The sequence below is a fragment of the Temnothorax americanus genome, unplaced genomic scaffold (genome assembly GCF_048541705.1).
Source record: "Temnothorax americanus isolate GAGA-0224 unplaced genomic scaffold, ASM4854170v1 Scaffold7, whole genome shotgun sequence".
NCBI lineage: Eukaryota > Metazoa > Arthropoda > Insecta > Hymenoptera > Formicidae > Temnothorax > Temnothorax americanus.
In genome coordinates, this window is record NW_027509792.1 from 2,341,745 (window position 1) to 2,356,060 (window position 14,316).

Below are 14,316 nucleotides of genomic sequence, written 5' to 3' on the forward strand. Positions count from 1 at the left end.
TAATAAATTGCGCGGATTTTCTCATATTTATTCAGATTTCTATAAAGATATGTGTGTTGGCGTGAATTTAATTAAGATCTAAAATATTTCATTATTTCTATAAAAATTTTTTGATTTTTTTTTTATCAGAGATAAAATGTCATATATCTATTTAAACTTAAAATGCTCTTTTTTCATTGAAATGCGAGTATTTCTCGAAAATTTGATTTTGCAGGGGTATGATTTACTTATTATAACAACAGAATTCTCTCATGAATGCGAGTATGAAAATTTATGAATTCGTATAATTAGTTTCACGAGGGAAAGCCTCATCCGTAATGTCTGTTCTTTGTAGCTGCACTATATTGTATGTACTTTCTCCACTTTATATGAAATAGATACGTATGGTGTGTGTAATTAAACATTAAAGAGAGGAAGAGATGAAAGATGTAATTAGTCGTTGAAGAGAACTACGGAAACGTGCACATACCGACAGAATTCGGGTACAGCGGGTACAGCCAAAACGCGGACGTGACCACTGACCACTCTCATATTTCTCTCTGGTATGATCTTATATTACTTTTTATTATTATACTTATTACTTTATTATTACACTTTTATTATTATCATATATGATGATTTTAAGTATAATAATAATAGAAAAGTAGGATTTCTGTCATATGATTTGTTAAGCGATTCTTTATTTTACGATCGGTTTCTATACGCTTAGATCTAACGAGGAACTAAAAGTAAGAACCAATCGTATTAAAGAATCCCAAGCTGCTTTATCTGCTTGGCTGGATGGAATCCAAAAATCATTGATCGTTTTAACTGTTTTAAGTAAAATATTAGGACATTTTAAGGCCCTTGCGCAATGCCGGGCAACAGGCAATAGGAACAGAATTTCAGAATGTCATAGCAGGACGCGTCACACATATTTTCTGTTCCTATTGTCTGTTGCCTGGCGGCTAGCATTGTGCTTGCGCAAGGGTGACAAGGGTCTTTCCTCTATCTATGGCTGATCTATGGCCGCGGAATTGGTCGGGTTCGGGCGTCCTCGGGCGTCCTCGGGCCCCCGCGAACCTACATATGTAGTACTTGTTGCGCGTCGCGCGTCGCGTGCGCACTGTGCGGAGCTTAGCGTCGCGGAGCCGCCGTCCAACGTCCAACGGAGGAACGGAGTCGCGGACGACGCAGGACACGCACGTACGCACGCGGGACGGAAAACATGGCGAGCTATCACAAACCGGAGCTGAAGACCATCCAGGAGCTGCGGGACATCGCGAACAAGCTGAGGATTCACGCGATCGAGGCCACGCAGGCCAGCAAATCCGGGTGAGTCCACCTTCCGACGTCGGCGACAATAACGAACACGGTCGTCCCGGCAACTCGCGACCGGCGACACGCGACCGCCGGCCGCCGGCGCCGTCGGTCGTCGGTGGCGTCGGTCCGGGTGACGATGATAAGCGAGAACGTGCCGCGCGCGCGCGCGCGCGCGCGGTTGCGTGACATAAATATGATGTAATCGCAGCTTCGGAAACTCCCGCGTGAATGTTGTCGATCGAGGCGACCGTTGAAACGTCGCGCTCCGTTTGCACTTTGTGCGTAAGTATAACGACACAAGTTATACTCATACTCGCTACTCATCCCGGCGTCTCGTGAGGCGGTGTGGAGACGGCGGGGGACGAGAAGGGGGTGCGGAGGGCGGAGGACAGCTAGAAAGAGTCCGACGCGCGTTACTCGGTCGCGCGCTCTCAATGCGTTTAACAATTAGAGAATTGATTAAGAAGTATTTATAGAGCCTTAAGGAGTATGTATCTATGTATGTGTAGCTTGACACGTATATATTTATGGTTCAATAGCATCCTCGCGACTTCTGATAAGAGCGTCGCGTTAGTTACGCCTATAAAACGGTACGTAACGCGGCTAGTTCATAATTAATACGAATTGAAGCGCGAGAGCTACGTGTTTTTAACAGTCAAGTATCATCCGCGTTGTCCGGAAGTATCATCTGTTCTCCGGAAGGAGTTTTGATCTTCCGGGTGAAAACGATCGAGAGATCGAGCGTACTTATTTCCGTGAAAACGGAGCCTCCGAATGTGCATCGAGATCAATGTAGTTTCTGTTTAGGTTCCCATACTTAGCAATCGGGCGAGAATGAGAATGAGATCTCCTTATTCGTCGCTGATGAACAGGAAGAGTGCACTCGATGTAAATTACACGTTGCGTATCTGGAGCACGGATTATAGATAATCTAACTCGGTACAATTTCATTGATCGACGTGCATCGAACGGAAGAAACGGAGAGTGGAAAAAAGACACGCGCGCCGCGTACTTATCCTTTTTGAACTTAGCAATTTGCGAGCGTGACGTGTGATTTATTTACTCATGATACTTAGATGCTAGATTTACATCGCGTATTAGATCGAGCTAAGGTGTAAAATTCACTCACGCTATCCACGACTTTTTCTTATCGCGCTGCCGCCGCCGCTGGTATGTCTTGGCGGCGATCTAATTTAAGAAATCGCTGGCTCATTAGTTCTTCTTCCACCTGAGACCGTTTAGCGCGTTCTCACGCTCGACGACCCGCGTTTCCACAGTATTTTCCTCATTTTCGTCAAAGTTAGGCAGGAATTAATGGTTTATCATGCCACCGATTGAAGTGAGAGGTATTATTTCATAAAAACTAAAATTCGAGAAAGATTTTTATACAATTTATTTATCTATCGCGTTCAGAGTTAATGAACTCTAACTTTTTAGACTTAATGATACAAAAACGTCGTTTGACAACGGAGGGAAAAATTGCGCTGCGTATATGTATATCTTGTAAGGATATCGACTTGATGAATATCCATCCTCGTTGATTGTTATTTTATATATCCTTCAATTTGTGCACGGATAATCTGTGAGAACTAGGTAAGAAGTGGAAAAGTTACGCGCTTGCATTTGTCGAGGTCACGCAGCGCGAAGGAAACGTGATAGTGACAGAGTGTATTAGATTTTCTAATAAATAATTTACCGTGCACAATTTAAACGGTGAATGTATTAATATAAAAAAATTTGCATGAATTTTACAAAGAGCAAAGCGTTCGTTGAGATGGTTATTAACTCTTCAGTGGACGCGTAGGTTAGGTAAATTACACCTTACATTATATTTATGCTACTAATTAGTATTTTTTGTTTTCTGTTTAATATATCTTAAAGTACATTAATAATATAACAAGTTGAAACTTTAACTTTAATGTTTCTTCGATAATAATCAGTTCTGTATTGAAATGATTCGAGAACACGCGTTTTTACAAGCTGTTGTGAAGTGTAGGGAGTGTAAAATACACTCAGTGGAGGGTTAATTGGAGCGGAATATTGTATTCTCAAAGTAGAAATTTATTTAAGATATATGAAGATTTTCTCACATAAATTCTTCGAGATTCCTTTTGTCCTTTTCAAAAAATAAAACAACGGAAACTTGCGTTTATGTAATGTACCTGTGTCCAAATACATTTGAATTGCTGGTATGCAAATCAATTGCTCTACGTATGGCAAACGTTCTGCGGAACTTTACCGTGACGTAAAGTTGCATTTACATACCTTGCCGAATGACTATATACACTATCTACGGTATACGATTGGCGGAAACAAGGTGATAAGATCCTGATTTTCCGCACGTTGTCAGAGTTTATCGTTTCGAGTCACGAAGAACCCGAATAATTGGGGATAACAATTAAGATAGAGGAACGCAAGTACGAGTGTAATTGATAGCACCGTTATCAGTTAAGGTATACATTCAAGTAAACGTTATAATTGAAGTGGAAGGATTTACTTGGAAGATGATACTCTGAAATATTAAGGAAGAGAAAAAACTGTTCAATGTAGATAGCTCTTCGCGTTAGTATGTTGTTTTGTTTTGAGACACCCTATATATATTCGGAACGCTCTATATATCGTCGTCCTCGTCGTCGTCGTCATCGTCGTCGTCGTCGTTGTGACGAGTTGAAGAGGTAGGGAGATAATCGCGCGCAGTCGGCTCGTTTGCCGAAACTCGTCTCGCCGACAGTCGCGATCGAACGCTCGTTGTCGTCGACAGTCTCAAAGAACTCTTGGGAGTTAATTCAGTTCACGATGGTGCGAGACACGAACATGCAAAAACTCCAAGATATCGCGAATAAGCTGCGTATCGAGTCCGTGCGAGCGACTGAGGCATCGAAGAGCGGGTATGGCAAGAGATTGTAAATTATAATCAGCTAACTACTTGTCTGTCGGACTATCATGAGTATATCAGGCTCTTTTCCTTACTCAGACAAAATATTATCTTTAATTTTTAAGCTATATTGTACAAAACGTAAAATCACTATTGTAGTAGATTCTGTGAATTTGAGGCGAAATTATAAATAGCATAATGATAGAAGATAGATTTTGTAACATATTTTGTAACGAACATTTATCACATTCATGAATGTCGCAATCGCAATGCTGCCTCTGTGACCCTTCACGGAAAGGGGGGTCGCGTATAATCGAAGATAGGACATTCGGAATTCGGACGATAGATGACTTGTCGATCTGACCTTGCCACGACAGCAAATGATTTTAGAAAAACAGATATCGTTCGATTACGCGAACAGAATTATCGCCTTGCGAACGAATATTTCGAAAAAAGAATTATCGCTTGTGAATAATTTTTTTTTTATTAAGACAGTTTGAAATTATATAGTTGATTGTTATTCGGGTTTATTTAATTCTATATAGATTTATATTTTGCTTTGCTCCAGACATCCAACATCGTGTTCGTCCATGGCCGAAATTATGTCCGTCCTCTTCTTCCGTACGATGCGTTACAAAGTATCAGCACCACGTGATCCGAACAGTGATAGATTTGTCCTCAGTAAAGGCCACGCGGCTCCAATTCTTTACGCAGGTAAATTTACTGTGCCAACAAATTTCTATACTTTATTAATTGTTGTATAGTCGCACAGTGAAATTATTATTAATTAAATATTTTAATACATTTTTCTCTCTCTCTCTCTCTCAATATAATAAATTCAATAATATTATTTGTTATAATTTGTTTTAACATTTGCTCATATATCTTTAAATAATTAATTGTTTTATGATATACTTAATATTTCTATTTTATTGCAGCATGGGCGGAAGCAGGCTTGTTCCCGTCTAGCGAGTTACTGAACTTGAGAAAATTCGACAGCGATTTAGAAGGCCACCCTACCCCGAGGCTCAATTTTGTAGACGTAGGAACCGGTTCACTAGGACAAGGTCTCTCAGTTGCCGCGGGCATGGCTTATGTCGGAAAGAATTACGATAAAGCCGGTTACCGGTATGCTATTTGATTTATATTTATATATAATAAATTATTGTTTTTATCAATATAAATTAATTATGATATTTAAAATATTTGAATTTGCCACACAATTCAAATTCACCTTCTTTTTCTCTCTTATAATTTCTCGATAATGTACAATTATTTATCTTTCAGTGTTTACTGTTTGATTGGTGACGGAGAAGCGGCCGAAGGTTCCATCTGGGAAGCTCTTCACTTCTCATCCTATTACAAGTTGGACAATCTTTGTGCTATCTTTGACATCAATCGTCTTGGACAAAGCGAACCGACCTCGCTGCAACATAACATGGAAATTTACCGCAAAAGATTAGAGGCTTTCGGTTTCAATGCTTTAGTCGTGGATGGCCATGACGTGGAAGAATTGGCGAAGGTATAGTAATTATATTAATTAATTGATACGATCTTCTAAGTCACGTGCTTAACAAGTCCTGTTGTTTTAGGCCTTCCATGAAGCGCAAAATACAAAAGGACGTCCCACTGCCATTTTAGCTAAGACTTTTAAGGGCAAAAACTTCCCTGAGATCGAGGATCAAGAAAACTGGCACGGCAAGCCTCTGGGTAACAAAGCGACTGAAGTTATTCAGGTATATTATACTCTAATATCAATACATTTATATAATTATACAAACAATATATATCGATATTATAAGAATGCATTGAGAATTTATTACGATATTTTTTAAATATATTTCTTATAATTTTACAGCATTTGAATGGGCTTCTGAAGAACCCTGGTCCTCTCGCACTGCATCCACAAAAGCCACTTGTAGATGATGCTCCCGTTGTAGATATCAACAACGTTACATTGGCTTCACCTCCAAATTACAAATTAGGCGAACAAGTAGCTACTAGATTGGCTTACGGCACGGCTCTTGCAAAGGTTTGTACATTTTTTATATTTTTAACGTGTGTGTGTGTGTGTGTGTGTGTGTGTGTGTGTGTGTGTGTGTGTGTGTGTGTGTGTGTGTGTGTGTGTGTCAGTAAAATACATTCTCAAAGTGTATATATCTTTTGATTGTTTTATTTCAGCTGGCAAAGAGTAATCCTCGTGTCATAGCTTTGGACGGTGATACAAAGAATTCCACTTACGCCGAGAAGATCAAAGCCGTTGATCCGGCTAGATTTATCGAAGGATTCATTGCCGAACAGAATGTTGTGGGTGTCGCCATTGGTGCCGCTTGCAGAGACCGTACCGTCGCGTTCGTATCCGCTTTCGCGACGTTCTTCACCCGTGCCTTCGATCAGGTGAGACGCAAACTATATTCGTGAAATTTAACACGCAACAATAGTGGAAAGATAATAAATAAATGCATAATTAATTTCTGTTACAGATCCGCATGGGTGCGATATCTCAGACGAACGTGAACTTCGTCGGTTCGCATTGCGGCGTGTCTATCGGCGAAGATGGACCTTCGCAGATGGGCTTAGAGGACATCGCGATGTTCCGTGCGATTCCAGGTTCCACCATCTTTTACCCGAGCGACGCTGTGTCAACGGAACGCGCCGTCGAACTGGCGGCTAACACCAAGGGAATCTGTTTTATTCGCACTTCTCGCCCGGCCACGGCCATTTTGTATAAGAACGACGAGCCGCTGGCTGTCGGTAAAGCCAAAGTGGTTAAATCTTCCGCTAAGGATCAGGTGCTCGTGATCGGTGCCGGTGTGACGTTGCACGAGGCAATCAAGGCGGCCGACGAGTTGACCAAGGTTGGGATCAACATCCGTGTGATAGATCCGTTCACGATCAAACCCATCGACGCGCAAACTATCATAAAGAACGCCAAAGAGGTTGGTGGCAGGATCGTCACCGTTGAGGATCATTACGCGCAAGGAGGCCTGGGAGAAGCGGTCCAGTCCGCGGTCGCTTTGGAAAGAAACGTAATAGTAAAGAAGCTGGCCGTGCCGGATGTACCGCGTTCCGGTCCGTCAGCGGTACTGCTCGACAATTACGGCATCAGTGCCCGTAACATTGTCGCGGCGGTGCAGGAGATTGTGAAATATTAGTCGCGCAGCTACGGATCGCCGGTTAGATCGACGGGGAGCTGTTTGCGTACGAAGAATATTCTATTTTTTTCAAAGCATACAATCTCGATGGAGTATACATGGACGAAACATTCCGTCTCCTTTAAGACGTTTATATACAGGAGAGCGACGATTGAAACTGGTATAACTTCGGTAGAGTTTAGTTTCTCTGATGCTGTAAACTTGTAGCATTGAAATCTGAATCTAACGGAAGTAAACAAGTTTCAAACTCCGCTCTGAAATGCCTAATGTACATTGAATGTACATATTATTTAGCAAAAGCATTTATTTTGAGGCAATCGATTATGTAGTCTATTGACCGAAAGAAAAATATATCTTTATACACATATTTGCGATTTATATAAGAGAGCAAATTTGTAGAGCAAGTTTGTATAACATTTTTCTAACGCAACGAAGTTTGTTTCTATAAGGAAATTCTATATTTTTGATGTTTCATATATACTAAAAATATTTTTACTTTTATTACAAAGCACAAGAGTGAAGCATTAAAATGTCTTTTGGGATTACTTTTATAGAACATTGAATGGAAATAGAAACTATCTTTCGAAAGGACTGTGACTTCTATTTCCCTTTATTTCCGCTTTGCGGCGCTTGTACTCGACATTTTGAAAGAAAATATTTAAGTTGCTTTTTCTAAAAGAAATTAAAATTTATGTTATCGTGTATTATTTAGGGTGCGTTCGGGAAGCGCGCTATTAGCGCTATTGCATCATTCTATCTTTATCGCTCGTCAAGTGTAGAACAAGGATAGAATAAGCAAATAGCGCTAATAGCGCGCTCCCCGAACGCAGCCATAATCTATATAAATAATACTCGTGAAAGGAACATGTTTAAAATTAAAAAAAAATATAGCACACTAAATAGAACAGGCAAGCAAGTTTTCATTTATCATTTTCCAATTTAAAATGTAATTCTTAAAGAGCAAGTAGAAGTTAAAAAATACATCTTATTATACATCTTAAAATCAAGACATCTCATGTCCCGATTTTGGACGCGGTGTTGTCTGGGACACGTACACGCGAATCTCAATCCTAGTTTATCAATTAGCTTATTTTCAAATTTTAACAAGATTCGCGGCGTTCGATTCAGCTCGCGAGCGGAGGAATTTCCAAGCGTTTTGGCAAGCCTTCGTGGCCGACGCAAGCCTCGATTGCCGGCGATATCATTTGGCCGCGTGGCACGGTTATTCCGAGACGGTCGAACGTGGCGCCACGACTTTTCGCTGGCGCTGGAACGCGCGGTGGTCGGTCGGTTCCGCGTTCCCTCGGTCAAAGTCGGTCGCTCGCCAACCCCAGGACTGTGATGGCCGCCGAGTGTTCGCGCGTCCCGCTCATGCGCACAACTTTTCCTTCCAGCCGGTATCGCGTGCTCGTACGATCACACGCGATGGTGGCGTACGTGACACGTTTGCTCGCCGGTGTGCGCGCGCCATGCCACCACTGCCACCAGGGACGCGATGAGGACCTCGATCATCTGTTTTATAAAGAAATCGTGGGACACGCGAAATGTAAATACAACCACAATTTTTTATTTTCTTCGCTTCTCGCGAGGCGCTCTCTACAAGGGACAAGGGACAGAACAACCGAGGGGCCTATTCTGTAAAGTAAAGCGTTAACGTTATCGTTACGTGCTTTTCACGCGGCTTTTCTATGGTATCAGGTATATCGCATCTGTGCGAAGTTAAACCAACGTTTACGGAATAGGCTCAATCAGCTGCGTGCCCTCGTGCTTTCTCAGGTCCTTTCCCCTTTTTTTCTCGTGCTCCTTTTTGGAAGATACAAGGGAGACACGGTAGGGGGGGGGGGAACGGTAATTCTTATTCCGTCGAGTTTTGAGGGAAAAATCCGTTAGGCTAGAAATAACATTTCTCATAAAGACGATTCGCGCGAGAGATGTTTTTCTTCGGTTATTCGAGAGACATTGGTAAACCCCTCGACTCTCGGTGGTCTCGGCACGCCCCTGCGTGTCGGCTCACGGCATACATACACAGGCATACGCTGCGTACTGTGCCGTGTGCGTACGCAACACACGGACGCACACACGGGCAGACGCGAAGAGAGACACATACGAGAGGCGCGCGCCAGTCGCAGCGCCCTCGCGCGCTGCTTACACCCAATTGTACGCGCGTGCGTCTCACGTCCCACGTTCCGCGATTCGCGTATCGCCGCTGTATCCCCGACCGAAAAAGATGGCCGCCACGAAAGCGTACGGTGGTGATGTTGACGTTGTTCGCACCGAGGTCACGTCACGTCCTCGCGCAGCGTGAAGATAGCCGTGCGTGCGTGAGTGCGTGCGTGCGTACGTCCGTCCCGCGTGCGCCGAGTGTGGACCGAGTGCCGTCGTGCCGTCGAGCATCGTCGCGGGCGACGAACAGACGCGAGAGCGCGAGAGAGCGAGAGCGAGCGAGAAAGAGAGAGCGAGCGAGAACGTGAGAGCGAAGGTGGTGCCCGTTGATCCCCCGTCGAGTGTCGAGTGCCGTAAAAGATTCGTGCGACCGCACACGGTGTTTTTCACCCTCGGACGTGTGCCCGGGACGGCCGAGATCGCGGCAACGGAGCGGCCCAGGGAAAACCGACCCCGACGGATAGGCGACCAAGTGTGCGTCTGTGTGACGAAGGACGAAGGAAAGAGAAGACGGATCAGAGTTGGGCTCGGGGAGGAAGAGAGATAACGAGTGTTCCGAAACTCGGTATACGTGCCCGTCGCGAGTGAGAGTACGTATAGGCCCGGAAACATCGGGCGCGCGTTTTACGCTAAAAGAGAGAGAGAGATCTCGCGCGATCGGAAGCATCGCCGGAGAAACGAGAGAGGCTAAAGAGACGAGCGAGCGAGGGAAGCGGCGCGAGAGGAATCGGCAGGAATCGCCGCCGGGCTGCTGGCGCGTGGAAAAAATCCGGCGAGGGAGAAACGGAGCGAGCGACAACGAGAGAGAGAGAGAGAGAGACGGAGATAGAGATACGCGTAACGTCGAGTGTGTCGCGCTTAAAGCTCCTAGCCGAGTCAACGGTGATCGTGGGTGGTGCGTGGTGGTTTCCCCGCGAGTGAAACAAATGCGTGCGCGTCGTACGCGAGCTACGAGGCCGCCAACCAAGTGCGTCGCCGTCGCGTCACCGTGCCATCTCGCCGTCGCGCCAGCCGGGCCGAGCAGCCGTCGCCGTCGCCGTCAGCGTTGCGACCGCTCGCTTTTACGCGCGATCCGAGCCTTCGTGTCAACCGAGGGACGGCCATATTAATCCACCGCCGCCGCCGCCACCACCGCCGCCGCCGCCGCCGCCGCCGCCGACGTCGGAGTACTACGCTTCCTGGTGCGCCGTCCGGAGTCTCGTGACGAGTTATCCGGCGAGTGTTTCTCTCCCGCCCCCTCCCTCCTCCGCCCATCACTTTGCCGTGCGTGCGTGCGTGCGTGCGTGCGTGCGTGCGAGTGTGTGCGTGTGCGTGTCGCGCGAGGTCGCGAGTATCCCGGGGGTGTCTCCCTCGGAAGCTTCTCCACGGGTTTTCCACACGGGGGTTTTTCGTTATCTTCTTCTTCCTCCTCTCTTCCTCCGCCCCCCCGCCAACAACCACCGTCGCCGGATGACGGCGCGTGTACGTGGTGCGTGCGGCGCGGTACCTGTGTGTACGACGAGCGGCATAGTCGACGAGGTGCGTCCCGTGCCGCCTGATGTCTACGCATCGTCTTCGTCGCACGGAGACAGCACAGCGGCTCGCCACCCCCGTGTCTACCCCTACCTCCGGCAGCAATACCACCCTTCCTAGGCCCTATGGTAGCCACACGGTGAGTAACACCCTGCACGCACGCATTTCCCGATGCTCGCGCCGCGCGCCGCCGGCGGCGGCGACCCGGGTAGCGCGAGCGTCTCCCGTCCCGATATGTAACCTCTCTTCCCTCATATGCACGAGTGCACCGCGAGTGTGTATAACTGTATACGTAGCCTACGCGTAGGCACCGTTGATGTCGACTGCGGACGTCGCGATGACGCGCGACGTCCTTTTTCGTATTTATGGATGCACGGAGCGGCGCTCGCGCGTGTGCCCCGTCGAGAGTCAACGTCGGGCCGTCGGGCTAACGTAACCTCTCTCTCTCTCCCGTATATGTCCGCGTGGCACGCGAGCCGCGTTCGTATTAGGTCAGGCAGGCATGGTCGAGGTTCCGTCGGTGCGCGATAGGCGACCGTCTTCCTCGTATACGTCTATAGACGTGTGGAGCGGCCTCCTGTCTCTGCCTGTGCTGATGCGTTGATACGCGGCTCACACGTGTGACGCGATCTTTCCTCCTCCTCTGGTATTTATAGACGCGCCGTCGTTTACACGTGTCCGGCTTCGATAAGATAATTTCGGATTCCGGAGATGCACGGGGGACGACGTGATGTCCGAATGACGTTGATTAGTAGACACATTCGAAATTTCGGTCAACGGTGAGCGTCTTTCGACTTTATTATGCGTCCGCAAAATACATGGGATTGCATCCCGGAACTCGGTTCCCGCCGATTAAGTATGCATCAGTCGCATCACCGAGAGACGTCTCGCGTCTCGCGCGATGTAATCTATTTCCCTCTCTACGCGGTATGTCGCCTTGGGCGTTTGTCAATGTTGATTAGACGTATTGAGGTGTCGTCGCGGCGTGTAACCTCCTCGCCGGCATATTCATGGTAATGCGGAATAAGTGAGACTCGCGTTAGAACAATGTTTGATTGGGTATATTGAGCTTCGAGCGGCGTAACCTCTTCCCTGGCGCATTCATAAATACGCGAGAATAGCGCATTCGCGCGCTTGGTCAATGCCGCGCTAATGCCACGATTGCCACGCACGATGAACGTTCGGTTGACGCAACCTTTCGAACCTTGAATTATGCCACGCTTTTAGACCTCGCGTCAGCGTTGTCGGAGTTTATCTCGGAGCGTGAGGGAGGAAGCTAGTTGAACGTTCGTTGTATCTGAATTGTTTTTAGGTTTTTACACATTTTTGTTCTTTATTCATATCCGTCTCCGTTTGAGAAACGTTTTCACGTATCAGCGATTAGAAGTAATTGGACTAGGTAGAAATATCCTTGCGTTGCTCTCAAGCTTGTTCTATTGAAGTGAATATATTATTGCTTTGAAATAGAATGTGCGATGCAACGCATTTCGCTATTTTATACTTTATTTTATACTTATTTTATCTTATCACTTTCGCTACTTTACAAGGATAAAGTGCACTGTTTCGCGATAGCTTTACAGATTACTTATTTTTATTTCGTTAAAATTATCTGTGAATTTTTTTTACTCGTCGCGCACCGTCACCTCCGTCACGTGACCTCAGGACTCGATGCAATTCCTATAAAGACATAGGGAGCTGTACAACGTTGAGATAGCGCGAGCGAGTGCGTCATTGGTTTTGAAGAAAATATTTAGTATCGCGATATGTAAAGGTGTTGTCTCTTATTCAGAAAGTTGGACGCGTGCGAGATCCGAAACGTATCCAAGGAATATATTAGGTCGTTGATGCATCCCGAGCCCGCTATCTCGCACGCGGGATATTCCAGAAAAGATTCTGCCCGCGCAAGAGAATCTATCCTCGAATGGATTTCGATCTTTCCGTATCAAACTTTATGTCCGGCTGCTTGCTAAATTTTTAATTCTCCGTTCAAATTACTTAAGGTACAGCCCCGGGAAGTGAAACTCGGGGAATCCCTGTGGCTGTCAGAACTCGAAACCTCTGGAAATTTATAAATCAAATTCCAACGATATACACTTAATCGTACCATCGACATGTTCATAATTTTTTTTTTTACTGTTTTAATCGCGCCTCGCGGTTCTCTACGGCGCGATAAATACAAACTCCATTGTAAACGACGAAAAGAAATCTTTATTGCTTCACCGTTTGAAACGGATTTTTATTTTTAATTATCAAATCACTGCATTCTTGACAAATTAAAACCGTCTCCGTCGATAAGATGTTCTACATTTTTTTTTATCGGACATTCCGTACATACAAATTTATGCCGTATACGTAATAAGTATATCATTAGTCAAGGGCCGTAGATCAAGATTGTGCGATACATTTAGTAAACGTGTCATATCATCGGTCGTTCTCGTGTTCGCCTACGCGTGTCTTCCTTTTTTCCTTTCTTTTTTTTCCTACGAACGCATAGGAGAGATTGCTCGACGATTAATCATCCCCCTTCCGACACACCGGCCTCTTTAATACCGCGTGCGTCCCACTGCACCATTTGCCCTTTTACTTTAATTCACGGTGACGAGGGTTACGCTCCCTTTCTCAGCTCCATTGTTTTTGACTTTATTAAATATATTTCGCACGCGCCAGCACAAACTTTATAATTAAATTTAATAATTATCAGGAAGCAATACGCGTCTAAACGCAATGCACGTGTAAATTTCGATATAAATATCGAAATTTGCGGCATGGCTTTAAAAAATCCCGTTGTTAAAAAATATATATTTTCTTTAAAGTTTTCCCAAATCTCTCTATTAAGTTACTCGCTTTTGCTCAACACAATTTTATTAGGAGGATATACCACGGCCTTTTTCAACGAATTATTTTATCGAGAAAAAGAAAAAGAACGAAAAGGACGATATATATATATGTACAAGGGAACGAAAGAGACTTTTATTCTCGCGAGTGTGTGGGCATTAACTATTTCCACCACGCACCGTGCATTTTAATCCCAGTCTGCTGCGCCACCCTGGCAATTAGGAAGAATTACTCGGGAACTGGCGTCCCGCTGTAAATACCTGCAACATCGCGTTGTTTTAATGCAGCGGGAGGGGGGGGGGGCAGGGAGGAAACACGGGTGGTGCGCGCGCGGAGTGGCGGAAATAAAACGTGTTGCATTAATTTATTGAAACGTGATGTGCTATTGATTCCGTTATTGTCGCCAGTCATTGCGCGCGATGCACGATTGTTCCGGGCAGATGAATGCGCGAGGCGATTATGTTTTTAGCGCGA

The 14,316-nt window shown here is 45.4% G+C and overlaps 2 protein-coding genes across 4 annotated transcripts in view; both read left to right on the forward strand.

Annotated features, from left to right (window-relative positions):
• Positions 1 to 1,087: 1,087 nt before the first annotated feature.
• Positions 1,088 to 7,923, forward strand: LOC143906322 (transketolase-like protein 2). Of its 2 annotated transcripts, none has more exons than XM_077422350.1 (8): positions 1,088 to 1,314; positions 4,746 to 4,891; positions 5,116 to 5,305; positions 5,465 to 5,699; positions 5,770 to 5,913; positions 6,036 to 6,209; positions 6,359 to 6,574; positions 6,661 to 7,923. In XM_077422350.1, exons 1-8 carry the CDS (start codon positions 1,208 to 1,210, stop codon positions 7,330 to 7,332), a joined length of 1,884 nt encoding a protein of 627 aa, XP_077278476.1. In that variant the 5' UTR covers positions 1,088 to 1,207; the 3' UTR covers positions 7,333 to 7,923. The 2 variants fall into 2 exon arrangements, with proteins under 2 accessions (XP_077278476.1, XP_077278477.1); XM_077422351.1 differs by lacking the exon at positions 1,088 to 1,314 and adding an exon at positions 4,021 to 4,190.
• An 877-nt stretch (positions 7,924 to 8,800) lies between these two features.
• The window catches only part of LOC143906317 (uncharacterized), a 65,409-nt gene continuing 59,893 nt past the window's right edge, over positions 8,801 to 14,316 (forward strand). The window contains exon 1 of one of the 2 annotated variants that reach the window (XM_077422326.1): positions 8,801 to 8,878. In XM_077422326.1, coding sequence (XP_077278452.1) covers positions 8,828 to 8,878 — 51 coding nt within the window. In that variant the 5' untranslated portion in view covers positions 8,801 to 8,827. Of the gene's footprint in view, positions 8,879 to 9,473; positions 11,147 to 14,316 lie in introns of those variants that run through there. The other variant, XM_077422325.1, reaches the window with a different exon arrangement.